This window comes from Trachinotus anak, unplaced genomic scaffold (assembly GCF_046630095.1).
Source record: "Trachinotus anak isolate AG129_WGS33_773 ecotype Australia unplaced genomic scaffold, CSIRO_AGI_Tana_v1 ptg000001l, whole genome shotgun sequence".
Classification (NCBI taxonomy): domain Eukaryota; kingdom Metazoa; phylum Chordata; class Actinopteri; order Carangiformes; family Carangidae; genus Trachinotus; species Trachinotus anak.
In genome coordinates, this window is record NW_027273852.1 from 20621885 (window position 1) to 20637419 (window position 15535).

Genomic DNA, 15535 nt, shown 5'->3' on the forward strand with positions numbered 1-15535 from the left:
GAGCCTTTGCATTGGGTAAGCACTTCCTCTCCTGTTTGAATCACCTTTGTCACAAACTCCAGTGCTGAGTGCCTCAGGAAATTATATAGGGTTAAAAAAGAAAAAGAAAAATATACATGTGACCTGGTTTTGATCATTTCCTATAATCCACTGTTGTCCTAAAACTGGTAAAAACACATCACGGAGCCGCACTGTTGCAGATGCTGCTTTGTTACCATGAACATACACAGTGTAGTTTACTATGTGAACACCGTCCTGCTCACTACTGCACCAAACCCTGGAAATACAACAAATCCTCAGTTTGTTCTTCTTTGAGTATCTACTCTGCTCATTAATGTCTAAATCTGTGACCTGTTTTTTTTTTTTTTTTTTTTTTTTTATAGATTTACGCTTTCAGTAGGAACCAATGGGCTTCAAGCTGAGAGCCACAGACAGGGTAGTGAGGTAGGAAAATACTGAGTGATGGGCCAAGACATTGTTGGTTTTGGTCTTTTCATGGGATTTGTAGAGAGCAATAAAAATCACAAGCATTATTACTTAAATTTCTTTTTCCCCCAATGTTTTTTTTTCTTCATTAAAAACCCATTACTCATCTCATGACCCCTCAGATTCATCTGGTGACTCGCTTGAGGGCTCCAGCCCCTAGGTTGGGCACCGTTGGGATGCACTACCTCCTTGAAAAACTACAACAGTGAAATTCATTCAAACTCTCATTGTTGCATCAGTTTTAAAATTTCAGTTATATAAGCAGTCCTTATAATACATAATGTCAGTCGCAGGTCAGGTACTTTTACTTTTGACACTTTAAATGCAGTTTTCTAGCTGGAAATAATTCTTGAACTGAATGGAAGATTTTTACTTTGTTGTATTGGTGCTTGTACTTAAGCAAAGGATCTAGATACTTCTTCGTCTCATTAGAGTCATTTTCTACAGTGTGTTTTCACATAGTGTATCTGAGACAATGAAAAAAATAAACATGATCATCAGTGGGACTGGTTCACAGAACAGGCTCATTGTTTTCTAAAGTCTGCTGGGTGAAGTGGGACTGTGCAGCGTCCAGTAGCTCTAATCTTGTGGGACAGGAGAGAGAGAGAGAGAGAGCTGGCTGTGCTCCTGTGTGAATTACTGTCACTCCCCACACACTTATTAGAAACCCCAGCCCCTGTGGCTTTACACAGACCTTTTAATTGATTGGCTCGGAGGACGACTTGGCCCAGCTACAAAGTGTGTGTCTTTGCGTACAAGTGTGTGAGTGTCTGTGTATGTGTGTGTGAGAGAGAGAGAAAGGATCCGTGAAAGTGAAATAAAATCACACCATCTTGAATTGAATTCACAAATTTTTAATTGACTTCAACACTGGATGAATTACAACTGCATTTGAGTCGAACCCTGATTCCTGTCATACAGAAAAAAGCACAATGTTATCATATGGAGTGATCGGAGGAATATCTAAAAGTCATCTGTTTTGAGTGTAGCAGCTGATCAGGATAGTCACACAACACGCTATCCATTCTCAGAAATTGTTTTGAACATTGTATACCTAAACACAACTGCACCAGACATCGAACAAAAAAAAAGCAGTCAGATTTTTTTTCTTTTAAATACTCTTGTGATTCAATTTGCCTGGCACATTGTAAGGAACTGATTTCACTGAGTTGTCCAAAGAAAGGAAAAAAAAATCAAAACTCTTCTGTCACTCCAAACTGGCTCAAACACTTAAAGTTACTCAGCAAAATCAAAACTAAAAGTATACCAGTTAATAATTAATCCCATGTCGGGTATTTACAGACATTAAAAGTGAGGAACAGACTCAAACCTGCCACTTTTCTTTAATGGCTCAAAAAAGTCGATTGTCATCAACTGCAGCAAAAAAAGCACAGTTTTACTCTCTTATTTAACTATTTCTCTTTTCAACAAGTCTTATTTACTATTTTTGGGAAACAGAACTATAAAAAAAATTGGCATAATACAACATGACAGGACTTTTTTTTGTATATTTATTTATTTTTTTACCTAACAACACTCAGTAACTGCTTCTTTTTTTCTTTTCTTTCAGTCTCCGCTCCTTTTCGTCCTCTTCTTCATTCAGGGCAGAGTTTCTCTTAATGTCTCTTGTTACCCAAACAACTGCCCAGTTCTGAAAACCAATATTTAAAACCATGGAAATAAAAACTAAAAATAGCACACGATGACAGCAATTCTAACCATAATAACAACAATAATAACAATAATGATAATAATAATCATGGATAAAGATAGCAATAAATAGGGATGGTGAAGTTTAAGTGCGGGTAGGTGTGGTGAAACACAAGACTGTGGGCACCAATTAGAGAGAGGAAAAGGAGGAGAGAGTGAGATGGAGAGAGGGAGAGTGGAAGGGGTGGACTACCGCACATAAAGTGACTGATTGTTTGGTTGCTGAATCTCTGCTCTGTCCTTCCTTTCTTGACATTTTTTTTTCTCGCCACACGTACACGGGTGTTGCCAGGAAGGGCTCAGAGCCGTGGGCGCACAAGCACCGGGTGTCCCTCCACACCACATCCTCTTGATGTCAGTCCACTGTCCTCCTGCCAGACCGTCCACTTGCTCCTCTCTTGAGTCATTTTTAAACCTTGCAGCTTTATGCGAGCCTCGAGGGAAGAGACGGACGGACAGACGGGGGCCAGGCCAGAGGTCCTCACAGCCACAAAATGATCAGTGTCTGTGTGAACAGTAAGTGCTGGATAGGACAGGTGGTGATTCTGGAGCGTGACGGTGAGGTGAGGATGGGGTGTCGGTGCTCGTTTCCTTTTTCCACTGAAGTGATGAACAGCAAAGTCCTGTTTATCCATGTTCTCAGGCAGGCAACAGCATTAGCAACATCAGTGTGTGTCCTGAGGATGTATAGGATTGTAGAGGTCTCAGAAGGCCCCAGGATCCAGTCTATGAATCAGTGGGGTAAATTCAACCCAGCATATAAGGACAATGTCCTATGGGACTGTGCTCAGTTTTTAAAGGAGGCGCAGCGACAGTTTCTGGCCAAGGCTGATGAGATCCTGCCTCCATGGAGTGTCTTTCCTGGAGATTGGCTGATCAGGAGATTTTTTATCTTTTGTGTCTGTTTGTAGTTTTGGACGCCTGAGCAGCAATAGTCGTATCTGCTATTATCTGGAGTGAATTATTTAAACATTTCTGGGAAAACTGTTTCACAGTTGCACAACCACTGCAAACCTGCTGTCTCTGTCTGAGGTAATTCACTCCACAAATCAGGTTTTCACAGATGTCTGTCACAGATTGTCGTGTAAAGAGTCTGTCGGTTGTTTGGATGATGTACAGTACTTCAGTCTCATGGTTTCTTGGTTTCATGGTTTCTTGGTGAATCTGTGCCTACGTAGATATTTATGTCTCATACAGTTTCTGTGTAGCCATAGTCCATCAATTATTTCCAGTTCCTCATTTCAATTACCCCCCCCCCCCCACCCCCCACCCCCACCCCCCCCCCACCCCCTCCTCTCTGTTTGTCAGTCTCTACCTCTGGTAGTCAGCCTGCTCTCGAGGACTGGATGAGGAGCTTCCGGGGGCCATGTTGCCACCAGACCGGCTGTGCCCCTTGTCCTTGCCCTCCTCTTGAGCCACGTTGGTTCCTGAGGAGGACTGGCTGGAGTTGGAGCTAGAGGAGGCTGGAGGCTGGTTCAGCCCCCCTGTGCTCCCGCCACTCCCCTCTGTGGACTGGTAGATCTCCTCAGCTCCGTCCTCGCTGGACTCTGGGTCCTCTGAGCCCGACAGCAGCTCTTCTTCTCTGTATTCGCTGACATCCACACCGCCACTGGCGGCAGCCCCTTCACCCAGCTCCTTGAGGCGGCCGTGGTGCTTGACGTGGTAGCGCTGGTTCTGGAAGAACTTGATGATGGTGTGTTTGGGCAGGTCAAGCTGTGCAGACAAGGTGTGGATGGCCTCCTGGTCTGGGTACAGGCCCACGTCCTGGATGAAGCTCTGCAGAATACCCAAGGCCTCCAGGGAAATCTAGAATGCACACAGCCGGGATTCAGGAAGAATAGATAGATGAATAGATGAATTAAAACCATAAACCACATGCAAACATGCATCATATTAACTTCATGGGTCCTGAGCAGAGAAAATACAATGTCAGACTGTACCTTAGTGCGCGAGCGTGGCTTCTTGTTGCTGCCAGCACTGCCGACAGTGCCAGGCGGACAACCGCCTGCAGCAGCTGCACCCACAGTCTGTGACCCCTCCTCGTTCCCCGGGGCAGATAATGGTTCCTCACGCATCGGAGACAGGCGGTGTTCCTTCATTGGGGCCGGTTGTGGCCTGTGAAGCGCCTGACGTGAGAGACAAAAGAGCTGATTAATGGGGCACAGTGACCCCTGATCAAGACTGCAGGCAGGAATTCATTTTAAGCAACATCCTGAAATGAAAAACAACCAAACCTGCAAAATTTGGCTTTGTCTTGTCATTTATGTTTATTTCACATGAACATTTGTCCAGCAAAAAATAAATTGATAAATAAATAAATAATTAGATATAAAACAATATATCACAAAAAAGCTTAGTCTATAGTTAGTCCAGTGCATACTGTACTTGTTTATCCTCTAGCCAGAATAAAATATTATGTCCTAGTATAATCTGTAGCTGACAGTAACCTTGTATGATGCAATGCATCTAATAAAACAAACAGTAACCTATTCCAGCCTCCAGCACACAGTAGCCAGGGCTGCAGGGTGACCAGAGGGTGAGAACAAGTGTTTCACAGCCCACAGGGTGTCACAGTCTATTAACCAGCTCCACGGCTGGCATTCAAGCTGCTCTGTGTCCAGTATACCTTTGACCTAATGTGTGTAAGATTAGCTCTAGTAAAACGCCAACCACCTGTCTGCCAGGAAGTCTCTTATTTACAAACTTATGACACCCATCACTATTTAACCAGCTCATTCAGTAGAGAGACGGAGTGTATACAGGGGACCAGTAGCTGAGGCTCTAGTTTCATAGTGAAGCTTTAAAAAAATTGAAATAGTAAATTTGAAATGTTTCACAGTGCAATAAAAAGTAAGTAGAATAAAGTGAATTCAAATAATTAGGGAATGCAATACAAGTTACACACACAGCACAGAGGAGAAAAATTCAGAGTTTAATGAAAAGCAGTGGCAGAAAGGTTTTTAGTTTTGACTTGAAAGTGAAGAGCTTGAGTATAACATGTCATCCATATATGTGATGCATGGAAACAATTTTATGGTGCTTTGTTTTAACAACGGCGAATGAAGCATCAGTCGCAGATTATAGTAATATAACACAACATAACACAGAAGCAGAGCAGAGCTGGTCAGTGCTTTGTAAACAATAAATGAAATGTCAAAGTTGTTTGACACATGATTTTAGTTTGTAACTATGAAATTCAGGCACATGTTTAGCGGTTCCTCAGGGCTGTAGTCAGTTGTTAACACAGCCATGTAAATCTGATTATTGTCTGTATAGTAACTAATCTGAGCTCCTGGGAACATGTGGAGAGAACAGAAGGAGCTCAAGAATCGATCCTTGGGGAACTCCACCGTCATTTTTGTTAGATTAGACATACAGTTACAACAACAACAACAATGTCTTTGTTCTACATCAGTTGTCTTGACACAGTCAATTGAAGCGCCACTTTTCTCCAAATTACTTCACTTGAAACTGGGGTGGGTTTAGTCGTATATTAAACACAAAGGAGTGGGTCTGTGGGGGAAATAAAAAAAAAATCGTCTGTCCATTCTTCATAGTTTTGTCTCTTTTTCTATTTCAGCTGCTGCTCTGACTCTTGATTTTCCTCTATTGCCACACTGCTTTGTTTCTCTGCATGTGGTTTGCAAATTTTAAGAAACATTTTACTGTGTATTGTTTATTGTTCCCTACATGATAGTGACCATGAGACCCTGCTGTAACCGAACTAACACTCCTACACAAGTGAGCAGTGTTGCCAGGTTTGACAGCCTCCTCTTAAATTCAGTGGCAGTGTTTAGGAATGTAGTAAAGCTTATAGTGTAGTGTAGTGTGTATTTACTATTGTTTAAATCAGCCCAGATAATTTATTTATTTATTAATTTATTTTTTGTGTGTGCATTTTAGGCATGGTTGCTTATAAACAAAATTGTAGCCATGTTTTAAATGTTTTTTCCCCCCAGATACACATACATATGGTGGATATAATTAATGGTGCATTTTACATGTGCTTACAAGTGGAGCCTCCTGAGTGGCTGACTGTTATACAGGTGGTTAAGTTTGATTGGTCCTTCAGAGGACACAATTTTTATGAAGCCTACAAAACATATGGCAAAAAGCCTAGAAAGGTGTACAGAGAGGCAGAGTGGACAGCAGATATTACAAATAGGGACAATGAGGGAGGTGTAGACATGTGTTTGCTACTCTGACGAGTGGAGCCCCCCCCCGGACCTTTCGCTGTTGGGACCACTGTGAGGTCTGTTTGACAGCAGTGAGAAGGGCAGCCTGAAGTGTTGGGAGGGAAAGTGGGGACTTTGGTTGTTTGTCAGGAGGTAGTGGCTGTTGTGAGAGCGTTGCGGTTGTGTCCCGCCCGCTCGCTTTAAGAGCAGGGAGGGGCCTCCCCACTGGAATGCCCAGCTATAAATCTGTGGTGCATTAAAATTAAAGGACCCACATAAAGATAATAGTCATTCGCTTTTCTCCCCCTCTCCTCAATAATAACAGGGTATTACTTAAATAATATTGAGGGCAGGCCAGACCATGAAATTGCTCCAAATTCATTCGCAGGGGCTTTATTTTCAGGGGTGGTGGTGGTGGTGGTGGTGGGGGGGGGGGGGGGGGGGGGGGGGGGGGGGGGGGGGGGGGGGGTGACCAATTTACAGGAATTCAGTAGGTTTTTCCTTTTTTTGTCATTTTTTTCTCTCCCTCCTCCAAATCTTCTGTTTCTTTCACGCAAAGTGACGGTTTTAGATATTGAGGAAAGACTGTAAGAATGCTGGGAAACCAACGGCAGAGAGTTACTGACACAGAGAAAAAAAGATATCTCTCCCTGCCCTAATGAGGACCACACAGCCACAAACATCCCCCATACAAACTTACTGAGACACTTAATAACTAAATTGAGGGTAAATCATGGAGGGGATTGCGAAACCTCCCATCTCACCCGCCTCCAACCTCCCCCCACCCCTCCACCATCCAAAGACCTTCATCGTTTCCACGCTTATTTGGGCTGACAGCAAGGACTCTTGGATCAATCGCCAGACACACATGCTTGCATCGATGGCGGGGCCTGGTCTCCCTCATGTCCTAATGATGATGTGACAGAGCAGAGCCAAACACACGGGGCTGCTTCACTTCCACAGAGTTTATCTCTGAAGACTCTCTCTTCCCTCGTCCTCTTTCCTCTGTGCTCACACTCTTCTTTTCATGCCTTAAAGCTTTTTCTACCCTTTTCCCTCTTTTCTCCCACCACCCTGCTTTACTTTCTCCTTCCTCCACCTCCCTCTCTACTCAGGTCTAATGCATCAGGACACTAATGAAGTGGGCCCCTGCCAAGCCAACATGACTCCACATCCAAATCAGCCCTGAACTGGTGGATGCCAGCAGCCCCCACACCCACCTCCCTCCATCCTACTCTTCATCCCCACCACTCCTCCTCCTCCTCCTCACTGCTGACCCTCCCACTCCCCACTTTTTACACCTCCAGCCCTCTCCACCTCCTGTGTAGTAGTAACAGAGTTTCAGACAGTTGTGGGCATATTGGTTTTTAGTTAAAAGAAATAATCCTCAGGATTTATTTTGAAGAAATAGGGTCAAAAAAAAGAAAATCAATAATCCATCCGGACTCTGGTGCATACAGTTGTAATAATTTAGAACAATAATAACAACCCAGTCAGCAGCTCTCAAGTTTTCTCTTCATTTTCCTTTTCTGGAAGGACTTTCTGACCACACAATCGTGAAACTGATCGGCTTCTTTTCATTACATATCATTAAAAGAACCTTTGTCATATGTCAGAGAGAGTAGACTCACATTCCCTGACATTTAAAACCCCAGGATGACCCTGCACGTCACTGGCCAACCAGTTCTCACCAGGACAACATCAGTTTTCACTGTCTGTCAGTAAATGATTCATATGGCATTTCTGACCTGCCACCTCCATGGTTGAGGTTGAGTTATGTCTGGGAACTTGGTTAAGGTTATAGGGAAAGATCATGGTTTTGTCAAAAAAAAAACACTTGGTTAATGGCAGGAAAAGATCACAGTCACAGCGAAAAAAAAAAAAAAAAAAAAAAAACCTACAGCAATTGGTTAAGGTTATAGGGAAAGATCGAGGTCATGGTTAAAAGAAAACACTGGCTGTAACTAAATACATTTACTCTGGTACTTCACATACTTTATACTTCTACTCCACTGATGGAAATATTGGACTTCTTACTACACTACATTTATTTGAAGAGCTACAGTTACTTGTTTCACATATGAGATTTTACAGAAAAAACGTATACAATAAGCTTATAAAACACATTATTCCAGGATTACAGAAAACCTATTGGTAACTTTTGAGTTGCTATCAGTTTCATCAAAGAGACTTTTCCCTTCTAAACTTCTCACACAGTCTGATTTCATTATCTGTTCAACTGATCCAACATTTCAACAAAGATCCAGAAACTGAAAACAGATCTGTGTTTCCGAACTTTCTTCCTTCCTCTCCAAGTAATCATCTCACGTCCCCTCACATTCATCTGATGACCCTTTGGAGGGGCCAACCCCAAGGTTGAGAACCACTGGACTGAACTAGCTAACTGTAAATAAAGTAGTTAAACCAGCTCCACCTGCCACCACAGGGACATGCTGCTGACAGGCTTTGATGCTTCAGTATTAACAGTCTAATAATGTCACATGATATATATTATTATCTCACTCAAGGTCATTTTACTGCAGAGTACTCTACGTATTTAAAGCCACTTTTACTCAAGCACATTTTTGTGGTACTTTTGTGGTACTACATTTCATGAAAGTATACTTATAGCCTACTTTCTGCTCCACTACATTTATTTTTAATACTATAGTTATAACATACATTAAACATTAACCATACAAAACACATGATCAGCCTATGAAATATGATGCATAGTGTACTTTAAACTGTTGGACAGTATGTAAAATGGTTAAAATTAGCTGCACTTTAAATGAATATATCATTAGTTATAATATAATAACACATTATATAACTACCCATACTGCCTTTTTATTCATAATGAGTACTTCTTTTAATACTTGTAAGTATATTTAGCTGCACTTTTAATGTAGGATTTTTTCTGAACTGAACTGAATACTACACTGATGTTTAAAATGACTTAAGACTGATATTATGCTCATTCATTTTTTCCATTTATTTCACATAAAATCTACTTTCTCTGAGAAAAGCACAAGAGGAATGAGTTGTTGCACTGACAGAAACTTTGTCTTGAGTGTAGTTGTTAAGTAGTGAATGTAAACAGACACTTTAAGTATGTTTGGCCCGTGTCACCTTCATCCCTCCCTCCCTGCCTGTAACTCCTCCCATCTCTGACCATTACACTACTTTGAAAGAGACTACATGTCACTTCAACACAATACAGCCCTGCTCTCCCAAAACCACAGGCAGTGGAGCCCCGTGGCCAGGCCGGCTCTTCTCATGGCATGATTCAATATTCCTGAAGAACTTCTGCTCCTTTTTTTCCCTTCTTTCCATCTCTCTCTCTCTCTCTCTCTCTCTCTCTCTCTCTCCTGGCAGCACCGTGAGTGCACTGCAGTAAAATGAAAAAGTTTTCTTTTAAACGTAAATCAAGGCAAATTACGACGCAGAACTATGAAAGAATTATAGAACATGAAATATTCATCTTCTCCTTAATGAGCTCTGGTCCTCCAGGGCCCCTAACTCTCTCTCTTTCCTCTTTCTTTCTGTGTGTGTGTTTTGGTGGGGTGTGTGTGTGTGTGTGTGTGACCACCAGAGACACCATTAACACAGAGATAAATATGTAATGAAGGAAAAATCACTTTTCTGTTAGTTTTGTGCATGACTTCACCTTTCCTGTTAATCAGTGTGTATTTTTTTATTTCCTCTTTTCTCTCTCTCTCTCTCTCTCTCTCACTCTCTCACTCTTGTATTTGAATAAGTGTGTGGTAGTGATCCAGGCTAAGGGAGTAGATGAGTCACAGCACATTCACTGTTTTTTTTCTTTTTTTGTAAAATAATGTTTCTTTGATGAATAAATGTATACACGTAATGTTATTGAGGCTAGCTGGAGTGTAAGTGTGTGTGTGTGTGTGTGTGTGTGTGTGTGTGTGTGTGTGTGTGTTTGTGCTTGTGCGGTCGTACACATGTATTTGCATGCACGCACTTGCGTTGTTGCATATTTTTTTCATTCAGACGGTGGGTGGTATTCATTCCATTTATCTGCAATTAAACAATTAACTTAATTGTGGTTTGCCAAAAAGCCCAAACTCCACCCTGCACCAGTGAATAAGAGGCCACCGGGATGCACTGAAGAAACAGAGAGAGGCAGCTACTTCCTCTCAAAGTGAAGGAGTGAAGACGACAAATTGTATTTATCTCAGTAACACTATAACACACTATAATGCAGTTATAATAGGATATCAGTGTTTATAAGTGCATTTATCTACAGCTTTAACTCCTGGTGGTTGGTGTGTAGACAGATAATGAATAACTAAATAGTAAAACACAAATGCAATGATATAAAATACATTATAAATGTTGAAAAATACTGTGTTAATAAACTCTTAAAATGTCCCTCTAGCTGCTCACAGCTACATTATAGTGTGTTATAAGTCACTTATTAAATGTTTATAGTAGGGCTGAAACTACTGATTATTATTGTTATTGATTATTATTGATTAATCCCTAATTTACCACATGCTAAGGTGACATCATCTTTATCAAATGCCTTGTTTTATTCTAACAACAGTCCAGTGGATTTTTTATTAATTTTAATAATAATTTGAAAATAATAATTAATGAAACAATTATTAGACTATCAAAATAGTCAATTAATTTTCTGTCAATCAACTAACCATTGTGTGATTACTGATGCTAAAGATGGAAGTTAAAGTAAAAGCAAAGCAGTGAGATGAGAGTCAGACTTCTGCAAAACTGCAGGAGAAAAAAATGATATTATGAAAAATATTGCATATGGCAGGAAACTTTGTGATATTTCATATTATCAAATATCGGTCCAAGCCTAGTAATTCGTGGGTTTCCTATGTTTTGGACCACATTTTTCATGAGTTTACCTTTTAAAGTCTAAGTCCAAACCAAAACACCAAAACCAACAGTGCATCAGTTAGTCTGAATAACTGACTGACTTTCCCTGCCTGTGTCTGTGGCACTGAGCCCAAAGCCTGTTGGTTTCTTTTCAAAAAGGCTAAATAATCTCCTAAAACAGCTGCACGCTAGTTTTCAGCCAATATCACTGAAACAGGATTCAAGAGTTCCTTCGTTTGGGACTATTTTCAACTGCGGATTAATACATATTTGGTGTTCTAGTATTCAAGTATTCAAGTATTTTAGTATTTAAGTATTCATTCATATGTCTTCCACCTGAGCTACATGTTAAACTAACAGAGCAAACGTTTCGACTTGTCACAGTACAGGAAGCACAGGTGTCAACAACAACATGAAGTGTGGATCTTGGTGTCTCAATAAGCTGTGACAATAATCCAGCATGAACCCGGACCCTGAAACTGAAGCAGCTAAATGGAATTCAGCCTCATGAATTTATTAGTCTTTATACTGTGACATATTAAAATGTCCTCTGATGATATATATTTGAAATTAGTTATTAGGGTTGTTACACCTTTGTTTAGTTTTCAAGAGGTGAGGGTTTTTTCCAGCCCATAGAAAATCCTGTGATCTTTTTGAGTGGCTGATTCACTGATTTTACACATCAAAATCAATTCACTCATCGTGGGAGGTGCTGCCAAGCTGGTGAAAACAGTTGTGTAATGGCTCTGGAGGGAGGTTTCCAAACTCTTGAGAAAATGATGCCTGATGATGTCATCAGGGCTGTCTTAGATTGGGCTCGGACACGTTTTAACAGCAGGCTTACGTTACAAAGTTGGGTGTGGTGGGCGTTTACCTGGGTGCGGAGGTTGAATGAAGGGACACAATGGTGTTTTTTGAGCTTGACCCATACTATTGACTAAAGGTCCGACTGTCTCAGCCTCTGCTGCTTTCTTATTTTAAATACACCTCTTGTCTCTCAAGACCCTCAGCCCTATGGAAGTGGATACTAAATTGCTGACGGAGAACAACTGTATATTTTTTTATTTATCATGTGCTTATGGTTCTACAGATATTTTATAAGAGAAATATTCATATTATCTCTGTTTTTTCTTCAATGAACCTTTTGTATAGATATGTTTAGACTCTTACAGCACTTGGTTAGGGTTAGGGAAAGGTCCTGGTTTGGTTTAATACAGGAAAGGTTCTCAGTGACTTCAGACACAACCTGTTTATTTACATTTAACAAAAACCACCATCTTTCACCGACTTTAACCAAAGTGCTTATGAGTGCTAAACCCCGGACATAACAATTGTAATGCTTTCATCATTAATTAAAAAAAAAAAAATGTTGAGAGAGCACCATTACGAGGAGACAGGGTTGCATATCAAGACCAAGTATTTTTTTTGGCAAAACATCAGCAGCTACACAAACATCATTTGAGTCGCTGAAACTTAAGCTGTGTTCAAATTCAGGGGCTGCATCCATCACAGGACATGGTCTATGAAGGTCAGGAAGGCTGAACTGAAATGAGACGGGCTGGCATACGGAGGATTTTTGCTTTGCATCAGCAGTCTTCAAATGCAGCTTCCAAAGGATGTGGCCCTGAATTGGGACACAGCTATAGTGATCCACTGCTAGCATGATTAGCATTGTAGCTAAGCACCACCAGTAGTTCTGGGTTGGTACTGTGCCGATCAGTGCAGCATGCACACTTCTTCTTTTCCCATTGTAATATTGATCATGTGTGACTTGAATCATCGATGTGTTGGGGGCGGCCCTACTTGACAATCTCTTAAAAGGGAGACATGAGTCTTTCACTGTTTTGACAGGAGCCATTTGTTGCTGCTTTGGCAATGAGCACCTGCGTGAGTGACGCCAGTGAAGCACCTTTGGACTGAAGTGAGACACAGAGAGAGGAGGAGGGGCGCAGTGGCTGTTACTTCTTGTTCTAGTCCACCACTCCTGGGGTCTGAGCCATGGTGAGCGGTCACACACACACACACACACACACACACAGACTTGCAGCAGAAATCAATTTAGCAAAAACAATAAAGAAATAATTTATAAGGGCAGACTCTGCCAAATTAGCTGTGGGACGCACTTAACTGCTAGAGCCGTACGAATAAGAGCTGTGGAGCGAGCACCACAACCATGTCAGTCATGAAGAAATGTGATGCTGCTGACATGAACACAAACACACACACACACACACACACACGAACACAGCACCTGCAGATTTAATAGACACAGTCTGAGATCTCCCAGAGCCCCTGACATGCAGAAACAGCTCACGCTACTGTACATACAGTCCAGTCCAAGCACACACACACACAGACACACACACTGGTGTGTTGATTTACCGTACAGCTCTTGAGGGCAGCACTGCATTCATTTTTCCTGTGGTTGGCTGTTACAGCTTTCGAGACCCTCTTACTGTCCGAACACAAAGGAGCGCTCACATTACCAACTATCAGTGTGAGATGTTGTGTATGTGTGGCAGATGGGACACATGTGTGGTCTGTGGTGGCAGGCTGGCTGGAGCCTGAGGTTGGTGGGGGCTTCATCTGGGACAGAGGGGGGTCTGAAGACAGCAACACGAACACACACACATATAAATATATATACACCACACCTCATTTCCCATTAATAAATCACTAGTGTTTCGCCACAGTTCATGTCCCTGTGTCTCTGGAGGTGTGTGGGGGGGTTACAACATGATTGTTATGAGGATAAACTTTATTTTTAGTCTTTGTGGAGAGTGTGAGAGGAGCAGAGGAATGTGTTAATGGTGCCACCACAGCTTCCTCCCCGTCTTCCCATCAGCCTTTAATACACAGCTCTGAATTGGAAGAGAAAAATTGCTCGGTGGTGGAGTGGAGGCGGGTGGAGCCACAAAACAGCCCCTACGGTTCATGTCGAGATGTAAAATGGGAAGTTTCAGCATTTGCCTGTTTCTGATTTATGACATATGGTATATGCTATATGTGGTATATAATTGCTTTGCACTGGGGGCAGGGAGAGCTGGTGGTTGGAGACACTGTCTCTCAACTAGATGACCGGGCCTCAAACGCACCAGGCTTCAATGTGTTCGAGCAAACAGTGAACTCAGCTTCTGTGTCTCATCCTGACCTTTGACCTTTTCACAGTGCAGTAGGACAGTAACACATTTTCTGTTACTCTGGACTCCATATTTAATTTAAATGAATAATTCAACAGTTTCAGAAGTACACTTTCTGGGCTTTGGCTTTGTTGCCGATGATGAGAAGATCGATATCACTCTCCAATCTGTCTGTCAGCTGATTAGCTTAGCTTAGCATTATGATAGGAAAACAGGGGGAAACAGCTAGCCTGGCTTCGTTTAAAAGCTAATTAATTAGCCTGTTACACCTGGTTTGTTTAGTCTGATGTGTCACAAAGGCCTGTGTGCTCCTCCTGAAGTTCTTTAAAAACAACCCTTTGGACTATGAGGTTGATGAAACTGACTAACTTCAAGGTCCATTTACAGGCTGTTCTGGAGCTTTTTATTGTATCATATGATAATCATCAGCAGTGAGTCTGTCATGGGATTATAGATTTACATTTTCCAGAGCATTTTCCAGATTATTAGAGTTGTTAAAAGTTAATGCGCTGATGAAGATCATATGATAAAAAAAGTCGAAGGCTCCAGAACAGCAACTAAAATGAACTTGAGGTCAGATTGTTTTGTTAGCAGCTGAATGAATGAACTGCTAATTTTAATCTTTAAGGGCATTTGAAGAATTTCACATGTATTTTGAATGAACAATGTAGGACTAGTTTTCCTTTAGCAAGCAGGTTATAATAGCCAAACAGTTTTGTGACCAGGTCAGTCATCTCCGTCCAAATGATCGTGTTTCAGTTGCCATAGATTTAAGGCAAAAGACCCCTGAAACAAGCCAACAGTAGAGATCCTGCAGCACAGGCCTGACATTTATTTATCTGCAGATTTCAGTCATTGACTGTGAGGGTTTATGCAGATGCTTTATAGTCCACAAATTTGAATTAGTTTCCAAATAATTTCCTAGGAAGTTTCCAGGAAAGAACCATGTAAGTATAGATAAAATGAATCTCAAGTGATTTATTAACTCAGATGATAACACAAGTTGACCCTGATAAGTGTGAAATGGGTATAAAAACAAAAAAATAATTCAGTGTCAATGGAAAATACAGTTTCCAGTAATAACAGAAAGATGAATAAATATTTACTGGGATTTAAATTGAGCAACTTCCTCTGAAAGTTCCCCTGAAATAAGCACAA

At 41.4% G+C, this 15535-nt stretch overlaps 1 protein-coding gene across 5 annotated transcripts in view; it reads right to left on the reverse strand.

Annotated features, from left to right (window-relative positions):
* Positions 1 to 1324: 1324 nt before the first annotated feature.
* The window catches only part of satb2 (SATB homeobox 2), a 51297-nt gene continuing 37086 nt past the window's right edge, over positions 1325 to 15535 (reverse strand). For 4 of the 5 annotated variants that reach the window (XM_071483804.1, XM_071483833.1, XM_071483814.1 and 1 more), the window contains 2 exons: positions 4137 to 4343; positions 1325 to 4002 (listed from right to left, as the gene is read on the reverse strand). In XM_071483804.1, the coding sequence (XP_071339905.1) occupies positions 3508 to 4002; positions 4137 to 4343 (702 nt within the window). In that variant the 3' untranslated portion in view covers positions 1325 to 3507. The remainder of the gene's footprint in view (positions 4003 to 4136; positions 4344 to 15535) is intronic. The other variant, XM_071483824.1, reaches the window with a different exon arrangement.